Below are 19507 nucleotides of genomic sequence, written 5' to 3'. Positions count from 1 at the left end.
TTCTGAAATTCTTCAATAAACATGCCTCTGTGGAAAACAGACTTCACATTTCTCTTGTGAGTAGACCCCAAAAGATTCCCTGTTACCTTTGTGGGACTCCATGTCTTTGGAATTCTGGGAGTTAATCATCAGCTGTAGTAAATCCACTCGGTGCTGGAAAGAAGACAGACATATTTCAAAGGCAGAAGATCACCCATGAAATGAGAAGTAAATCAGAAGAGCATGCCCCATGTAACTCCACGTCTTTCTTTTTTTCTTTCTTTCTTTTTCTTTTGTGTCAGTTGTGGGGCTTGAACTCAGGCCCTGAGTGCTGTCCCTGAGCTTTTGCTCAAGGCCACCATTCTACCACTTTGAGACACAGAGCCACTTCCTGTTTTCTGGTGGTTCATTGGAGATAAAAGTCTCACAGACTTTCCTGCCCAAGCTGGCTTCAACCTGTGATCCTTAGATCTGATCTCAACATCCTGAGTAGCAAGGACCACAGGTGTGAGCTACTGATGCCTGGCCACAAATCTTTTTAAGATTGCCTGAATCACTAGTGAATGGGAATACCCAACTATAAAATTTGGAAGGATCAGGATCTTTTCCTAAAAGAAAAACAGCTGCTCTGACCAACAGCTTTTGGTCTTTGCTCTTCCCAGCTCTGACTTTCTCTGCTTTCTGAACTTGGACTCCTGGCCCAGGTAGAATCTGGCTTCTTTTCCCATCACATCTGTTTGCTCACAAACAACAGTGGACTTCAATCTTCTTTATTTGACATTATGTCAAATAAATATATAAATATATATTATTGTGAAAATACCATACAGAAGGGTTACAATTACATGGGCAAGATAGTGAGTACATTTCTTATCAAGCATTGTTGCCTCCTTTGTAACTTCAATCTTTTGTTTTGTGCACATACTTCTTAACGGATAGTCCCACAGATTAAACTCTTGCCATTTTCACAGGTAATCGATAGGTTTAGAAAAAGCTTCTGGAAACAGGTAACCATTCTGAAATGTTACAAATTTTTCAGTGATCGCTGAAGGAACCCAGTATTGCCTTACAGACATCTTTGTTGTGATGTCTAAGCTGTATAAATCAGATACTCAGACAGGCCTTCAGGGGCTGAAATTTAAATTAGACACACTACAATAGATGGCCTGAAATAGCCAATGTGAAGTTTGGAAATAAAATAATTCTGTGTGTGTGTGTGTGTGTGTGTGTGTGTGTGTGTGTGTGTGTGTGTGTGTGTGTGTGTGTGTGTGTGTGTGTGTGTGTTTACTGGGACTTAAACTTAGCACCTAGTGTCTGTCTCTCTACTTGTTTATTCAAGGCTGTCACTGTATCACTTGAGCCACTTCTGGCTACTTGGAGAGAAGAGTCTCCCTGACTTTCCTGCCCAACATGGCTTTGAACTGAGATCCTCAGATATGATCTCAGCACACTAATTAGAGAGTATTACAGGCATGAGCCACAGGTCCCTGGCACATATTTAATTTTAAATTATTTTTTCTGATAAATTTTGTATCTCCATTCCCAACTACTTTCTTCATTCTCCCTTCCAATCTAAGAATTCCTAATCTCAACCTAGAGTTTTCTAACTTTAGAAAAGGACAGTTATATAAAATATACATCTAAAGCCAAATAACCTTTGAACCATGAACAGGTTAAGTAACCATCAGCAGCTTTTTTTTTTTGGGTGGGGGAAGGGTTCATGGGCCTGAACTCTGGGCCTGGGCACTGTCCCTCAGCTCTTCAGCTCAAGGCTAGCGCTCTACCACTTGAGCCACAGTGCCACTTCTGGCTTTTTTCTTTTTGCTTATGTGGTACTGAGGAATCGAATCCAGGGTCTCATGTATGCAGGGCAAGCGCTCTACCACTGAGCCACATTCCCAGCCAACCATCAGCAGCTTTTACCTTTGCTTTGTCTTTGAGGCGGCTTTCTTTCATCCTTTCTACAGAAGCTCTTAGGAAATCTGTAGCATCCTTTGGAAATATGGTGATATTTAATGCCTCAAAAACGGGTAGAAGGAATGGAAAGAGTACTACAGGGGAAAGTAAGAAGAAATAAACACATGATGAAAATACAAAATGTGCTGTCTACATCACAGAATTTTATCCAGCCATTAAAAGAGATACCAATACATGCCTCAAGATGGATGAAAATTTAAGGATAACACAGAAGCCAGACTCATTTATAGACAGTGTCCAGAACAGACAGTGAGAAAATAGGTAAGTGATCTTTCAGGCCTGAGAGGTGTAGAAGAGTAGACAGCTATAAAGGTACAGCATGCCGGGCACTGGTGGCCCACGCCTGTGATCCCAGCTACTCATGAGACTGAGATCTGAGGATCACGGTTCAAAGCCAGCCCGGGCAGGAAATTCTGTGAGTCTTTTTTTTTTTGTCGGTCGTGGGGCTTGAACTCTGGGCTTGGGCGCTGTCCCTCAGCTCTTCAGCTCAAGCTAGCGCTCTACCGCTGAAGCCACAGTGCCACTTCCAGTTGTCTAGTGGGTTTTTTTTGGAGATAAGAGTCTCACGGACTTTCCTGCCCGGGCTGGCTTTGAACCGCGATCCTCAGATCTCAGCCTCCTGAGTAGCTAAGATTACAGGCAGGAGCCACGGGCGCCCAGCTCCATGAGACTCCTATCTCTAGTAAACCACCAGAAAACCAGAAGTGGCGCTGTGGCTCAAGTGGTAAAGCACTGGCCTTGAGCTGAAGAGCAGAGGGACAGTGCCCAGACCCAGAGTTCAAGCCCCAAGACTAACCAAAAATAAAAATAAAAAAAGGTACAGGGTTCCTTCTTTCCTTCTTTCTTTTCTCCCTTTCTTCCTCCCTCCCTCCCTCCCTTCCTTTCTTCCTCTTTCTTCCTCCCTCCTTCCCCTTCTCTTTCTTTCCTTCCTTCCTTCCTTCCTTCTTTCTTTTCTCCCTTCCTTCCCTTCCTTCCTTCCTTCCTTCCTTCCTTCCTTCCCTCCTTCCTTCCTCCTTCTTCCTCCCTCCTTCCCCTTCTCTCTCTTTCCTTCCTTCCTTCCTCCCTCCCTCCCTCTCTCTCTCTCTCTCTCTCTCTCTCTCTCTCTCTCTCTCTTTCTTTCTTCCTCTCTCTCACTTTCTTTCTTTCTTTCATCATTAGTGGAGCTTGAACTCAGGGCCCAGGCACTCTCTCTTGTTTTTATTTCCTCAAGGCAGGTGACCCACCACTGAGCCATAGCTCCATTTGGAAATCAGAGTCTCACAGATTTTCCTTCCGCAGATTGGCCTCAAACCACAATCTCAGATCTCAGACTTCAGAGTAGTTAGGATTATAGGCATGAGCGACTGGCACCCAACTAGAGTACAGGGTTTTTTGTTTTGTTTTGTTTTGTTTTGCCAGTCGTGGGGCTCAAACTCAGGGCTGGGCACTGTCCATGAATTTCTTTTTCTCAAGGGTAGCACTCTACCACTTGAGACACAATGACACTCTCTGGCTTTTTCTCTTTATGTGGTACTGAAAAATTGAACCCAGGGCTTCATGCATGCTAGGCAAGCACTACCACTAAGTCACATTCCCAGCCTGGTACAGGGTTTCTGATGACAAAATGTTCTACAATTAGCAGTGGTAATGACCACACATACTTTTAAATGTAATGGAAAAAGTCATTGAGTTATACAGTTTAAATGAGATACTTACGTGTATGAATGAATTACATCTCAAGGAACTGGTTCTTTTTTAACAAGGAAGAGAGAGAGAGAGAGAGAGAGAGAGAGAGAGAGAGAGAGAGAGAGAGAGAGAGAGAGAGAGAGACAGACAGACAGACAGACACGAACCTACTGAGAAAATCACTGGATCAAAGAAATCTAATTTTCGGATCTTCTTGACTTTTTCCACAAAGATGTCCTGTGGGTTGTTGAGAGAATTAATGTTCACCCCAAATGATGTCCCCGTGATCACGTCTATGCTGTAGGCTCCAAATATGCTGAAGTAGAGAAAGACACAGGACAATTAAAACTTGCATTTTTCTCCCCATCCTTTCTGATACATGGGCAGCAAAAAGTGGGAGCAAATTCCTGTGTCAGGACAAGAAAGTCACAAATTGTTCTCTGTCAAAATTGCCTGAGGGCTCATTGGAAGGGTCCAGTTTTCCTGCCCATCCCCCTGCCTCTTCTCCAAGATCTTTACTGATCACCAATGGTTCCACAACCCTGGTTATGGAAAATTGGGTGGATCAGCCTCACCTGGGAGCTCAAGGAACTCAGTCTCAGAAAACAGACTCCCCTACCCCACCAGACAAATCACATAGTACAAATGCTATGTGGGATGATAATAGATTGTAGTAGATAGTGATGGATTGTAATAGACAATAGATTGGGGCTTGGGCAGGTCACTGGTGGAGTAATGATCTCCCTCCTTCCCTCTCCCTTCTGTTTGTTCTCTCTCTCTCTCTCTCTCTCTCTCTCTCTCTCTCTCTCTCTCTCTCTCTCTCTCTCTCTCTCTCTCTCTCTCTCTGTCATTCTCTCATTGTCATTCTCTCATTGTCATTCTCTCATTGTCAATTGCTCTCTGTCCTAGAGCTGGATGCTGTCCCTGAACTTCTTTTACTCAAGCCTTGAGCTCTACCACTTGAGCCACGGCTCCATTTCTGGCTTTTCTGATGATAGTTTATCGGAGATAAGAGTCTCACAGACTTTTCTGCCTGGGCTGGCATAGAACCACAACCTTCAGATCTCAGTCTCCTGAGTAGCCAGGATTACAGGTGTGAGCTACCAGTGCCCAGCAAGTACTCACTCTCTCAATGCCACAGGTTTGCCTTTCTCTGCTTGTGGTCTCAGGTTTTTCACCAACCCATCAGAAAACTCACGGATGATGGGGAACATCTAGGCACAAAACAAGAGAAATTAAAAGAGAAGACTTAAATCCCAGTGGCCATTACTCCCTCCCACTTACCCCAAAAGATGAAACACGACATCCCATTTATGAGAAACTGTGGAACTGCAGGTCATATGGACAGAACACCATTTCCAGGGGATGTCCTCTTGGAAAAGGACTCTCATCTGACTGTTTGCTTATCCCCCTACTTATTTTGGAATTTTCCAGCACCACGTTCTCAGGTTTGATTACCTCCTTTAGTTTCACACTGCTGAAGGTGGGGGAAAGCAATGTTCTTATTCTCTTCCAGTCTTCATCCTCAGAGAAGGAGAGGGATTTGTTCATAAATCCCCTTGGGCCAAAAACCTAGGCTCCAAAAAAAAACCAGATTTTTTCCTCTCCGTCAGTTTGAAGACCTTGCACAGCTGTACAAAATTGGTGAATTGGCAGCATTTAAAGAACTATGTGAGCAGTCGGTCCTCTGTAAGAAACTCAACAAACATTTCTCCCAAATGTCTAGGTCCATGTGAGGCCAAGACTTCAGATTCTAAATACGACTTTATCAATTCATCCACTTATTTACTAATTATCTTATATATTAATTATCTAATGTATTAATTATCTTATTTATCATTATAAACAGAAGGGTTTTAATCCAACATCTTGACTCATGAGCACAATGTATCTTTTTTTTTTTCGGTCATGGGGCTTGAACTCTGGACCTGGCACTGTCCGAAAGCACTTCAGCTCAAGGTTAGCTCTCTACCACTTGAGCCACAACACCACTTCTGGTTTTCTGGTGGTTAATTGGCCTCATGGACTTTCTTGCCCGGGCTGGCTTTGAACTGTGATCCTCAGGTCTCAGCCTCCTCAGTAGCTAGGATTACAGGCATGAGCCACTGGCACCCAGCAGGAGCACAAGGTAACTTCATCAATATTAGTCCATTCATCATTCTTCGTCCCCTTTCCCCAGAGCTTATAATTATTTCATGATATATACGGGATGAATATCTATTTTTTATAAATATTAAGATGTGTTTTAAAAGTAGATTGGGAGGAGATGCCTACCCAGCGGTTTGTGAAGGTAGAGTAGCATTCTTTCACCAGCACTGTTTTGATCATGTCTAGGTCTGTAATCACCAACACAGCCTGTTGACCATCGTACAACCTGTGTGTGGCAAACACAGCTGAGTGAAAAACTTAACTAGCCAGGCTCTGCACCTGGAGCCAGGACAAAGAAATCCAGACCATGATCACACCTCAAGCTCCTCAACACATGTCAATAATAACCCCTCATTCAAAGCTAGGGATTTTGAACACATAAGCCACAGAGGTCCACAAAATGAAGGCCAGTGTGGCTGAGGCACAGAGGAGATACCTAAAGACAATAAATACCACTTCCCTCACACTCTCCTCATTTAGTTTTAAGCTAAGACTTTTTCATAGAATTATGCACAATATCTTTTTTCTCTACTTCATTCTACTCACTTTAAAGAACTTGTGTAGGGCTGGGTGTTGGTGGCTCATGATTATAATCCTAGCTAATCAGGAAGCCGAGATCTGAGGATCATGGTTCAAAGCAAAGCCCATCTGGGCAGAAAAATCTATGACAGTCTTATCTCCAATTAACCACTAAAAAAAAGCCAGAAGTGCAGCTGTGGCTCAACTGGACAAGTGCTAGCTTTGAGTGACCAGGCCCTGAGCTCAGGCTCCAGGACTGTCACAATATGTACATACACACATATTAGTGACAGGTGAGATCTTCATAAGGAAAAGCCTCCACTAGAATTCATAATTCATCAGTGTGGCTCAAGAGGCTCAATTCATCAGTGTGGCTCAAGATTGTCTAATCTTCACCAATCTACCCCCATGGAAGTTTCCAGATTACTTACCCCCAGAGTTTTCCATATTTTTTATAACATTCCACATCAAAAACTATAACACCCTGGGAAGAGAAATAAAGGTAGCTATTACTTGTTTAAGACCTCATCCAAGTACATTCTCTCTGATCAAGTTCTAGAACAAGTTTGTGCAAACAGTATATCACTTCAATTTGCCTTTCATACAAGATTTGGCAGGGGTGGGGGGCGGAGGGAGAGTGGGGAGCTGGGCTGGCTTCAAACTGCATTTCCTGGGTCCTTGGTTCTCTAGTAGCTAAGCTTGTAGATGTGAGCCACAGTGCCCAGCTGATATGTCCAATTATTTTTCGCCAGTACTGGGACTTGAACTCAGGGCCTAAGCACTTTCCCTGAGCTTTCTGCTCAAGCCTTGCACTCTACCACTTTGCCACAGCACCACTTCTGGCTTTTTTCTGTTTATGTGTTGCTGAGGAATCGAACCTAAGGCTTCATGCATGCTAGGCAAGCACGCTACCACTAAGCCACATTTCCAGCCCCCAGCATGTCCAACCTTTTATCTTTCATCTCCTCATGCAACTTGTTTCTTGTTTACAAATGAGGTCCCTGGAGGTGGGATGTTCAAGTCACCTCTTCTGGCATAGAAAATTAATGTAAGACTCCGGCAGAAGTCAGAGTGCAAGTGAAGGCAAAGGGAACTTGCTCAATAAGAAAAGATAAGAGTGATGCCACCTCTACCCATAATACACCACAATTTAAACATTTCCTCTGAGGTTTTACTTCTGAAGGTGACAAAAGAAAGGGAGAGGAAAGAAAAAAGAAACCTTGCTGGTGGGAATTCTCAATTGTGGTATGTTAACTGTGTAAATAAAAGTCCCAAGGGCTATGAGGGACCCTTTCTGGAATTGGCGCTGCTAGAGAGAAAAATCCTTGGTGTTCACAAAGTCTAACTATCAAATTCTCAACATGAGTGACAAGATGCTGCAAATTTAAGTGGATCTGCTGATGCCCAGTGGATAGTTGGGACGGCTGGACACAGAGTCCTGCAGTACATCTGGCCATACTCTAGGGGAGCACACACAGCTTTTGAAAGTCAGCACTTCTTTATAAATGGAAAGGAACCAGAGTTTGCAACCAGAAAAAGTAAAATGTAGAGCTGAAATAACACTCACCTTACGATAACCAAGAATAGTTCCAAAAAAGGGCAGAGGTTTCGGGCCAGGAATTCCCAACTTCTTAAAAACCCTATGTGGATAGGTCCCATATCTATAAATATTAAAAGAAATCCAGATCATAAAGATACACACACATATGTACACACATCCTGTACACATGAAGGGTAGCCAGTTACTAACTTAAGAAGTAGGACAGTCAAATTGAGATGCCAACATGTAGTGAGTGATAACAAGAAACTCAAATGGCAATGATGACCCTTGTTCTTCACTTCCTTTCTTACAGCTCCAAACATCACAAAAATGAGCTAAAAGTAGCTGGAGTCTTTAGGCTCCCCAACCTACAGTGGATAGTTGGAAAAATCTACAACCTTGTTTTGAGTGATCTTGTAGATTCAAACTAGAATTTTCCAAGTCCTTTCATTTCCTTGCGTCATTTGATGTGGACAGCCAGGAATCATAAGTGAGGCTTGGAGCTCTGACCTTAAAGGAGAGGAATATTCATTGCATCCTCCTAAATCCTACCTGGGTGTTGTTTTTCATTATTGGCTTACCTTCTTCCTTCTCACCTCCACAGAAAAATTAAGATAGCCTGCTGGAGAGGAATATCAATATACAAGGGAGATTCCTGCTTATGCACACTTATTGCAGCTCTATTGACAATAACCAAACTTAGAATCAACCAAGTGCACAATAACCAATGAACAGATAATCATATGCACACACACTATGGAATATTACTGTGCTAAGTGGAAATTATGTCATTTAGAGGAAAATAGAATGGGAAAGCATCCTCCTATTGGGTAAGATGTATCACGTTATGAAAGCCAACTATTGCATGCTATTGCTCATCTGTGAAATGATCATGATGATAATGATGATGAAGGTGATGATGATGGTGGTGATGATGAAGATGAAAATGATAGCAATAATAATAGGACATAAATAAAAGGAGGATTATCTGGGGGCATTTGTGGAATGGGGAAGGAAGGAAGGATACTGAGGAATGAAGAACACTGGAAGGTGTTACACATGTGTTACACGTGTTAGATTGTGTGTGTGTGTGTGTGTGTGTGTGTGTGTGTGTGTGTGTGTAAAGATAACACAATGAATGCAGTAAACATTGTTTGAAAAGATAGAGGGAGGAGAATAGAGAGGCTAGGATGGAGGAAGTAAATACGTTCAGAGTTCATTATACCAATGAATGAAATTATCATAATAAAAACCCCATACTAATGTATGTTTGTTCAAAAATAACAGAAAATGAAGTAAAACAATATGCTTATAAGGCAAATTGTAAGCTCTATATGTAGATGGGCATCTGGTAGTTCATGTCTGTAATCCTAGCTACTCAGGACACTGAGATCTGAGGACTGTGGTTTGAAGCCACCTGGACAGGAAAGTCTATAAGACTCTTTTTTGAGGTCTTGGGCTTGATCTCAGGGACTGGAGACTGTCCCTGAGCTCTTTTTGCTCAAGTCTGATGTTCTACCCATTTGAGCCACAGTGCCACTTCCAGTTTGGGATAATTGAAGTCTCACAGTCTTTCCTGTCCAGGCTTGCTTTGAACCTCAATCCTCAGATCTCAGGCTCCTGAGTAGCTAGGATTTCAAGCGTGAGCCACCAGTACCTGGCTGTAAGACTCTTCTCTCCAATTAACCACCAAAAAATTCAGAAGTGGAGCTGTGGATCACATGGTAGAATGAGAGCCTTAAGCAAAAAAGCTCAAGAACAGTGCCCAGGCCCTGAATTCAACTCCCAGGTCCAGTATCAAAATGAACAAACAATAAAGACTGTCTATCCCAAGTATCCTGAGATCTCTTCAAGGGGGATCAGTTGTTCAAATACTGTTTCTGTTGAATTTGAGTCATTATTTCTGGCCCAAACATCAACTTTGAGATCCTTTCCAAACAATGCCAGTAAACTTCCCCCTCCACACAGAAATTTGAGAGTTCCATGAAAGAAGAATATTTATTAACTCTCTCATTGGATCTCTACAGGATAAATAATAACCTCATAAAGTGTAGGTTAAATTTGACTCTTGAGCTTTCCCATTCCTTCTTCTCTTCAAATCTTCCCAATAACAGACCATAGTAATCCTCACTCTGAATCCTAGGTTAGAGGGTGGTGGGAGGAGCAGAGTCTAGACAGTTACTCACAGATAGAGGAGCACCAGGCTGGTAGCCAGGAGGACCCAGGTTTCTAGGGAAAAGTTGGGGATCAAGTCCATGGTCACTCTCGTCCGGTAATTCTCTCCTCTGATTTTTCCTTTCAGCTCTGGGTTGTGCTGGCTGCAGAGTGGACTCTGCTGAGCTCCTCTCAGTGCCCAGCTCTGATGAGAGAGCTGAGGCTCCTGCAGTTTATGGGCTGGGAGAGGAGGCGGGGCTGATGGCACAGACAGTAGAAAACTTATCTGTGCCCACACCTGTGGGGTACAACAGGTGTCACTTTTGGAAGTGGACAAAGAATCATGGATGTGCTACTTTGAACTTTGGCTTCACATTTGATAAATGTACCAGTAAATAAATGCAATCATTAGGGCCGAAGGTTACAATTGTTTGCTAGAAAATGAAGTGCAGGCATTCACTCCTCTAAGCTCTTATCTCCAAGGTGGATCTTATTCCAAAATACTTGAAACTTCCCCCAAATAAACAACATCTACAGGTGTTTATGGTTGCAGCTTTTCTGCTGACACGGTTTGTTCTTTGAAGAATGGGTAAGTTTTCCACAGGTAGAGAGTAAACCCCAGGAGCTGAGGTTGGAGGTGTGGCTCAGGTGATAGAGTGCCAGCCAATGAGTGAAAGCGTCAGATACTAATATAAAATCCTAGTCTCAAACAAACAAAAAGAGCTAGGTTGCAAGGAACAATCATTACTTGTGACCCTCCCTGACCCTAGGTCCCTGATGGGAGAGATGTCACAACTAGTTGTATAAGAATAATACTGGCTCATGACCTTTATTACCTATATGCTATATCTACTTAATCCGAGAAATGAAGGGTCAGGTGACAGATAAGGCCTCAAAGTTCCTAAAACACAAAAGAAATAGAAAACTTTTCATCTGGGTACATATATACTTCCTTGTTTCCCTTCTTCCTCTGGCAGAAACTGATACTCACCCTATCAAATCATTTGGCCTAGGAAATACCAGGTTTACCCAGCAATTTCAGATTGGATGTGAGGTTGCCCCTAAAGACTCATTGAATGCTCAGTTCTCATCATAGATTGCTGAGGGGCTTGGCCGAGAGGACTTCAACACCATGGTGAGGTTTCAGCTGGATGGGGGCCAGGAGATGGGGCCTGTGTGTGGGAAGACAATGCTGGGCAGCATTGCATCAGTACTGTCTCGCTCTGTCTGTGTGTCTGTCTCTCCTCTCTCTCCCTCTCCTCTCTTTGCATCGCTGTCTCTTTCTCACTCTCATCTTTCCCTCAAGCTCTTTGCTCTCTGTCCCTCTCCTTCATCTCTTTCCCTCTCTTTCCTTATATCTCTCTCACTGTCTCTCTCCTGCCTTCTCATCTCTCCCTCTTTTCATTTTTTCCTTTTTTTTCCAACTTTGTATTTGATCACATCAGTACACACATCCATGTGATGATGTTTATCCAGGAAAATTAGTTCAAAATGAACATTACAAGAAAATTGTCCAAGGTGGAAACAAATTTCATGATAACAGTTTCTAAGTACGCAGACAGGATATCTCAATCCTGGAGTTTTCTAAGTCTGGAGTTGAAAGGCTGAGAAATGTCTAACTATGCATAGGAGATGTTTTGTTTGCTGCTGTTGGTTTTGGTTTTGTTTTCCTTTTGCCAGATCTGGCACTTGAACTCAGGGTCTTGGCACTGTCCATGAGCCTCTTTGTGCTCAAGGCTAGCACCCTACCACTTCAGTAACAGCAACACTTCTGGCTTTTTCTAGGTAGTTTGTTAGAGATGAGTCTCACTGACTTTTCTGCGGGGTTGGCTTCAAACCATGATCCTCAGATCTCAGCTAGGATTACAGGCATGAACCACTGGAGCCCCCCCTCCCTCTCTCTCTATATATTTTTAATTTCTTTTTCTTTTTATCAGTTGTGGAGCTTGAACTCAGAGCTTAGGCACTATCCCTGAGCTTTTGTGCTCATGACTAGCACTCCACTACTTTGGGCCACAGTGCCACTTCCAATGTTCATTCCTATCTGATAAGGCCTTCTTTCTACTCCTTCCTTCACTTCCCCAGTTACTTACCACATTTATTGTCATTCCTGACATTTACTCTGTGCAGATCTGAGCTGGGTCTATGGCCTTCGCTGAGCATTGAGTCTCTGAGGAAAGCTCAAATAACCACCAAAAAAAAAAAAAAAAAAAAAAGCTGGGCACCAGTGGCTCATGCCCATAATCCTGCCTACTCAGGAAGCTGACTCCTGGAAGTTTGCAATTTGAAGCCAGCCAGGCACAAAATCCGTGAAACACTGTCTCTAACCAACAAATGTCTGAGTTGGGAGTATAGCAGATGTTATAGAGTGCCAGGTATGAGTAAGCAAGCAAGCTAACAAGAGTGTCAGGTTCTGAGTTCCAGCCCCATGACTGGCAAAAAAAAAAAAAAAAAAAAAAGAAAATCAATACAGTTGCTCCAGGTCTTAGAGCTTATATTCTCTATGATGGAATTGTAGAATGAACAGGACTTGATGAATTCGTGTCTGGGCTGATTCTCCAGAGCTGGGGTGTCTGGGATCATGTTCTCCATGAGGAAGAGGCTCAGACACTAATCCTTTAAGTCTCCCTTTGGGGAAGGGGATCCTTTCATCTAAAGAAACTGGTAGTGCCGGGCGCTGGTGGCTCACGCCTTTAATCCTAGCTACTCAGGAGGCTGAGATCTGAGGATCGAGGTTCAAAGCCAGCCCGGGCAGGAGAGACCGTGAGACTCCTATCTCCAATAAACCACCAGAAAACCAGAAGTGGCGCTGTAGCTCAAGTGGTAGAGCGCTCGCCTTGAGCTGAAGAGCTGAGGACAGTGCCCAGGCCCAGAGTTCAAGCCCCATGACTGACAAAAAGAAAGAAAGAAAGAAAGAAAGAAACTGGTAGAGCTATAATCCTCACTCAGGTCAATGGGAGGGTTAAGATTTGTATTTTCAGAAGTACAACGCTTTACTCTCATGTGTGATCCTATTGGTTTTCCCAAAAGGTGAGTAGGGATGTTTATTTCTTCAATTTATGCTGATCCCCAAGGAGATCCAGCTGCCCACCACAGTGATGAGCTTTGCCCCCTCTTTTCTCTTTCATCTCTGTCTGTCTTTCTCTCATTTCTATCTTCTGTCTTTCTCTCTCCCCTCTCATCTCTCCCACTCTCTTTTCTTTCTCTTCTCCCCCCTCTCTCTTTCTTTCTTTCTCCTTCCAAACTACCATGAATTGAACACTTCATTCCACCATGGGGTTTCAGTCCTGCCTCGGTCTATGGGAACGGATTCCGTCAAAAAAAAATTTTTTTTTTCTCCTTTACATGGTTTCTCTTGGGTGTTTTGTCACAGCAATGGAAAGTTACTAAGTTGATGTCTCCTTGATAAAATGTGTTAATTCCCAACCAGAACTTTGGGTTCAGTTTCTTCCCCTGGGAGCTTGTGGAACAGCTTGAAGTCTCCAGGGTGATAGGCATTCACCTTTGGATGAAGCCTCTCCAGGGAGAAACGCCAGGTGAATAAATGCATACACCTATTTTATATTTTTCCTTTTCTGAAAGCTGGTGCTTTACCGCCTGAGCCACAGCTCACCTTCTGGCTTTTTGGGGGTTCACTGGAGATAAAAGTATCATGGACTTTCTTGCCCACCACTATAAATTGTGATCCTCAGAGCTCAGCCTCCTGAGTAGCTGGGATGACAGCTTTAAAAAGCGCTTGCTGTGTGGTAATAAATGAGTTTCTGCTTGACTTGACTCCCTGCTGAGCCTGATTGTCTCCCGGGTTAAGGGAGGCTGGGGAACAGGCAAGTGGTGCACTTACCTTTCCTCGGATCGCATCCATCTTCCGCAGGACAGACGAAGACCCAACATCTGGCGCCCAACGTGGAGCTCAAAAGGAAAATATACAGGCCGAGGCTAAGCAGTTTCTCAGGGTAAGTGAAACTCTTAGTATGGGTAATGCTATTTCACAGAAGAAGGAGGAGGAGGCAACATTAGGCCTAGAGGGAGTAAAGAAGGACTTGAGAAGTGAGAAGGAAAAGGAATGGGTCAAATTCGACCGAGAAAGCACTGATCAGACAGAAGCATGCACAGTGGAAGTCAAAACGAGGGTGAAGGTTACCCCCTCTGACTCGGGTGCCCCTGACGGTCCTGGGCCCCCACTCTATTCCACCGATTGGGTGGGGGTAGGTACGGTGCCCTACGTGACCCGACAGAGGGACCTGTGAGACCTGGACCCCTACCAACCTTCCATGGAAGGGCAGAGGGTTGGGGAAGTAACCTATGCAAAGGCCTACCCTGTAAAGGAAGGGCCACCCGGGAGCCTGGACCCTGGGCCACAGGATTCGCTTCCCCAAGCATATCCAGTCAATCTGGCACCAGGAGCTAACAGGCCCTTGGAATGGTATCCATGGGAAGCTAAGGATCTTAAAGAGCTCCGCAAGGCGGTGGCGGAGGATGGCCCAAACTCTCCTTGGGCCCAGACCCTATTACAGGACATTGCTTATCACCTGTGTGTCCCTGAGGACTGGCTGGATGTGGCCAAAACCGTCCTCACCAGTTCTCAGTTTATTAAATGGTGTGCCTTCTTTAAGGCGGAGAATAACCAGTAGGCTCAACCTGCAATACCTATTACTTATGCCATGTTAACGGGGATGGGGGAAGGGTATTCCACTGGCGTCCAACAGGTTGCAATACCTGGCCCGTACTGTGACCAGGTGAGGCAGGCAGGACTTGCCACGTGGTACAAACTGGATGATGGGCCCACTGAGTCCCCCATAGCAGGAGTGAGACAAAAACCAGGTGAGCCTCTACCTGATTTTATACTGAGTCCAACAGGGTGTTCATCGTAAGCTGCCAGCAGGGGACCTCCAGGATCAATTTGTAAAGCTACTGGTCTGGGAAGGGATGAATGCAGACCACCTCACAGCCTGCGCAGGTTTGAGAGAGAGTTCCTTGAGCAGATGGGTGGTGGCCTCGCAGGATGTGGGAATGCAACAGCACCAGTCCCAATCACCAGCTTTAGCTTTACAGACTCAGACATCGGCAATGACTGAGGCTATTACCCAAGCGCTGGCAGCCCAGGGCCAAGGAACTCCAAGACCATTGGGGAGAGGGACTTGTTTTCAATTCAGGCAGGATGGGGCGCTTTAAGAGGGACTGTTGGGCTGGGAAGGTGGTTCAGTGGTACAGCACTTGCCTTGCATGCATGAGGCCCTGGTTCAATTCCTTAGCACCACATAAGCAAAAAAGAAAAAAGCTGGAAGTGGCGCTGTGGCTCAAGTGGTAGAGCGCTAGCCTTGAGCTGAAGAGCTGAGGGACAGCGCCCAGGCCCAGAGTTCAGGCCCCATGACCGGACCCCCCCAAAAAGAAAAAGAAAAAGAAAAGAAAAGAGGGACTGTTCACAACATTCCCCCTGCCAACTGGCCCGGGGGGTCCAAACCGCCCCCTATTCCCTGCCCCAGGTGCAGGAAGGGATACCATTGGAAAAAAGATTGTCGATCCAAAGTTGATTTAGATGGGAAGCCTTTAAACTAGTGGAGGGGAGTCCTCCAGCCCTGTTAACTCAAGGAGGAACCCCCTCTGCTGGGAGGTCCAGGCAGCCTCATGGCAGGACTACCCAGACCTATTGGACTGTCCCCCTGGTGGAAGGGCTCTGCCCTAAAGTGAGTATTTTCATAGGCAGGAAGTGGTATCATTGCCTAATTGACACAGGGGCAGATTAAACCATACTCAGGGAGGAGGAAGTGCCCTCGGACTGGAAGCTTGCACCTGGGCCCCGAAATTGGGGGGAAGGGGCAACTCCCAGTCCAAAGAGACAGTCGCCCTTATGAAATGGACTAGCTCAGATGGAGAACAGGGAAAGATATGCCCTCTAGTGGCAAAAAACCTCACTGCCAATTTACTAGGGCAAGACATGCTAAGACAAATGGATGCTGTGGTCACTACAAACCATAGAGCATTCTATGACAATATTCTGGATGAAGAAGAAGCACAAAGGCTTAAACAGGATCTAGAGAGAGTTAATGAAAAGGATTTTTTAACTTTCATAATTACAGAGAGGAACATAAGGGACCCACTAGGATGCACCCCCAATCCTGAAGGCCACTGCCCCGCCAAGTACCTCCCATTAGGTGGAAACCAGGAAGCCATATTTGGGTGGAGCAGTGGCCATTGACCAAACCTAAACTTACAGCCCTCCACCTTCTGGTGGAGGAACGGATAAACCTTGGGCACATATGTCCTTCTATGAGTCCTTGAAACACACCCGTATTTGTTATCCAAAAAGCATCTGGGGGCTGCCGCATGCTCCAAGATCTATGTAAGGTAAATGAAAGGATGGAGCTAGTAGGAATGTCCCTAAGAGGCATGCCCTGGACTCCTGCTATACCTTCAGAATATACCTTGGTTGTGATTGATATTAAAAGTTGTTTTTTTTTTCCTATCCTCCTGCATCCAGATGACTGCGAGAAGTTTGCTTTCTCCATACCTTCTCTTAATTTTTCCCAGCCTGATCGGAGGTTTGAATGGACAGTGCTGCCACAGGAAATGGCCAATAACCTGGCCTTTTGCCAACAATACTTGGTCACACTTTTAGGGCCTGTGCTGGGTTCAGATACCTCCCTTGCCTATGCCTACATGGATGATATAATTCTGGGGCACCAAGACCCGAGCCGCCTGGAGGGCCTTCTGGCCCAGGTTCTCACCATATTAAAAAAAAAAAAAAGAGGGGTTTTACCATAGCCCTCAATAAAATTCAAAAGGTACCTCCTTTTAAGGTGGTCAGATCCCACCTTACCTTGACTCAGGCCAGCCCCTTAAGCCTTTGCTGAATATTCCAGCCTCTCTGACCCTAACCCAACTTCAGAGTCTTTTAGGTAAAATCAGTTGGCTGTTGCCATGGGTTCCCATCACTAAAGATAGTCTTGTGCCCTTATTTGCCCTACGAAAAGCGAGACCAGAGCTGGTAATTGTAATAACCAGTGGGGCCCTGATAGATAATCAACCAGACCCAATAGTCAGCATGGCCCTGTGGCCAGCCTACTGGAGGGGGCGGGGCATCAAGAGATGAGCCTCACCTTCCACAGCGCTGGCCACTGGGCAGGGCTTTGAGAGGCTGAAGTCAACCCTCAGGGCATGCCTCCGGAGGGGCGTGCCATGGCATGGAAAGGGGCGGGGCATGCCACCGAAAGGGGAGAGGCACACTACTGGAGGGGGGGGGGAGGTCCAGTCCCACATGGTGAGCTGTCAGGAAGTGACTGGACAGTGGGCAGCTTGAGGGAGGAGCATGAATGGCAGTTGGAAACCCTTAGGGGAAAACCGTTAGGGGAAGAACCATTAGGAAAAAGACAGTTAGTGCAGAGGGAGGAGAGGAGTAGGAGTGGAGGGAAAGACTGCAGGAGGGGAAAGCCTGACCGAGCAGGGCAGGGCAGGCCTGTGGAGAGTGGAGAAGCCTGCAGTGGAGGAGGAAGGGAAGAAAGGGAAAAGCCTTCCCCTTTGGAGCTTTGGAGGTCAGAGGTTTGGAGGTTTGCAGACTGACTAATAGGTGGTTTGCAGACCAACTAATAAAGGTCAAAGCTGCCTATTGGATGCTTGGAGGTTTGGTGGTTGAGTCTGCCCTTGGTTCTGGGTATCTAGACCAGAACAAGGTAGTCTCAAGACCCCTTTCTTGTGTAAATAGGGTAAATAAACTACTTTTGTTCACCTCTCACTGTGCCTCGATGGATTGTCTCACTCTCCAGAGGTCATAAGTGTGATGACCCACTGAACTTGGCCCAAGCTCCTTCCTTCTACCCAAGAAGAGGCACCACACTCGAAGAAGACAGAGTCCAGAGCCCTTCCTCACCCCCACCTCACCGGTTGGTAGACTCATACTGAAGGTGCGCTATGACCCTGCATTTGCCACAGCCCTGGTAGCCGCAGGGAGACTGGGCCTGTTTGAAACAACACAGACAAAAGCCTGAGCAGCTGTGGGATCCCACCCCTTCTGAAGCCTCACACCCACCCTGGAGAGCTGAGGTTGGTCTCCCCAGCCCTCCGCAGCAGACAGTGCCCAGCTGCTGGTGGATTGCTCACCTGTCTAGACCTGTGAATCACTTGCACACATGGGCACAAACGCTGAGCGAATGGATGAAAAGGATCTTCCATGCAAATGCACCCTGCAAGAAGACAGGAGTAGCCATATTGGTGTCTGATAAAATAGACTTTTCATTAAAATTAGTACAAGGGGAGGCATGTCTTGGTGTGGCATGGACAGGGAAGATGGATGGGGGCAGTCAGTGGCCTCTCTCCCTTTGTTGGTTGGGTACTTAAGAAGGGCAAAGGGCCTACGGATCTGCAAGCCAGAGGACTCCCTTGTATTGAGCCATTCTGCTTAGGCTGGCTTGCTTAGGCCTGGCCAGAACTAGGCATTTTCCAGCTGTTCTGGAACGAAGGAAGGGCACTCAGGGGTCCCAGAGCCCAGGGGAGGAGGTGAGGCTCTCAGGGGAAGGAAGGCCTCCAGCTGTGAGCAGCTGTGCAGAGGAGAGTGTGGCCCCATGGTGGCAGTGGCTGGTGGCTGTACCTCCACTATCTATCACCTCCTACCTCCCTGGAATCCACAGGCCCAGCCCCTGACCTCAGACCACCCCAACACGGGCCCTGACCACCCCTCCCAGTAGCCCCAACCCCCACACATAGTGGCTCCACCCCCAGAAGCCCCGCCCTGACCTCAGCCCTCCTCCTTGGACCTCAGGCCCTGCTGCCCTGACCACAGACCTTAGTCCCCTCTCTGCTCCCTGACCACAGCCACATCCCTCGGCCCCTCCCTTTTCTACCCCCTCCAGCCAGACACCAAGCCTGAGTCTGGACACACTGCACAGACTGGTCAGTCCTCCTGGCCAGCCTCCACCAGCTCCAGCTCCAGGCCTCCACCACCCCCAGCCTGCACAAGCCTCCCTCCCAGGGGCCCAGCTGTGCCAGCCTGGAGCCCAGGAGCCCCTTCTGTAAGATCTTGGCACCAGAGGCTCAACCATTGCCACATGTACTGTTTCCAGGGCCTCAGTCCTAGACTGCATTAAAAGAAAATAAAAGAACACAGCTCAACCTTGAGCAGGTGATCAGGACCCAGAGAGGGTGGACACAGATGCCCTCAAAATATGAATCATCAATCCCACCTGAGTCTCCGAATCTGCCTCTCCCCTGGACCACACAAGCCCCAGGACCCCAGGTACCTCCCAGACCCTGATAAATCATCTCCCCACACTGCTGCTGGGGGGGATTGCACACTGCAGAAGGTAGTATGGACTGTCCCATGAGCACAATGTGTGGCCCACAGCGGGCCCCTCCTCAGGCTCATCCATCCCCAGTTGATTAGATGACTTGCCCAAGCCAAGAGTACAACTCTCAGGGTGGCTGCCATGCTGCCAGGCCCCTCCCTGGAGGCCCCGTACCCTCTCTGGGGATGATCTTCTCATCGGGCTAATTCAGCCCAAAGGCCCAGTGCCTCAGTTTCCTGAGGGGAGATAT

The 19507-nt window shown here is 46.3% G+C and overlaps 1 protein-coding gene across 1 annotated transcript in view; it reads right to left on the bottom strand.

The window, feature by feature from the left end:
- The window catches only part of LOC138804825 (cytochrome P450 3A9-like), an 18462-nt gene extending 8255 nt beyond the window's left edge, over positions 1 to 10207 (bottom strand). Inside the window, exons 1-9 of the mRNA XM_069989317.1 lie at positions 10015 to 10207; positions 7856 to 7949; positions 6720 to 6772; positions 5896 to 5995; positions 5080 to 5193; positions 4747 to 4835; positions 3789 to 3937; positions 1903 to 2030; positions 87 to 153 (exon numbers count right to left, since the gene is read on the bottom strand). Coding sequence (XP_069845418.1) covers positions 87 to 153; positions 1903 to 2030; positions 3789 to 3937; positions 4747 to 4835; positions 5080 to 5193; positions 5896 to 5995; positions 6720 to 6772; positions 7856 to 7949; positions 10015 to 10085 — 865 coding nt within the window. The 5' untranslated portion in view covers positions 10086 to 10207. The remainder of the gene's footprint in view (positions 1 to 86; positions 154 to 1902; positions 2031 to 3788; positions 3938 to 4746; positions 4836 to 5079; positions 5194 to 5895; positions 5996 to 6719; positions 6773 to 7855; positions 7950 to 10014) is intronic.
- Between the last annotated feature and the right edge of the window lie 9300 nt (positions 10208 to 19507).

This window comes from Dipodomys merriami, unplaced genomic scaffold (assembly GCF_024711535.1).
Source record: "Dipodomys merriami isolate MVZ:Mamm:240054 unplaced genomic scaffold, mDipMer1.0.p SCAF_373, whole genome shotgun sequence".
In the NCBI taxonomy this organism is placed as follows: Eukaryota; Metazoa; Chordata; class Mammalia; order Rodentia; family Heteromyidae; genus Dipodomys; species Dipodomys merriami.
Note: the sequence above shows the minus strand (reverse complement) of the source record. Positions and strands in the feature narration are given on the sequence as shown.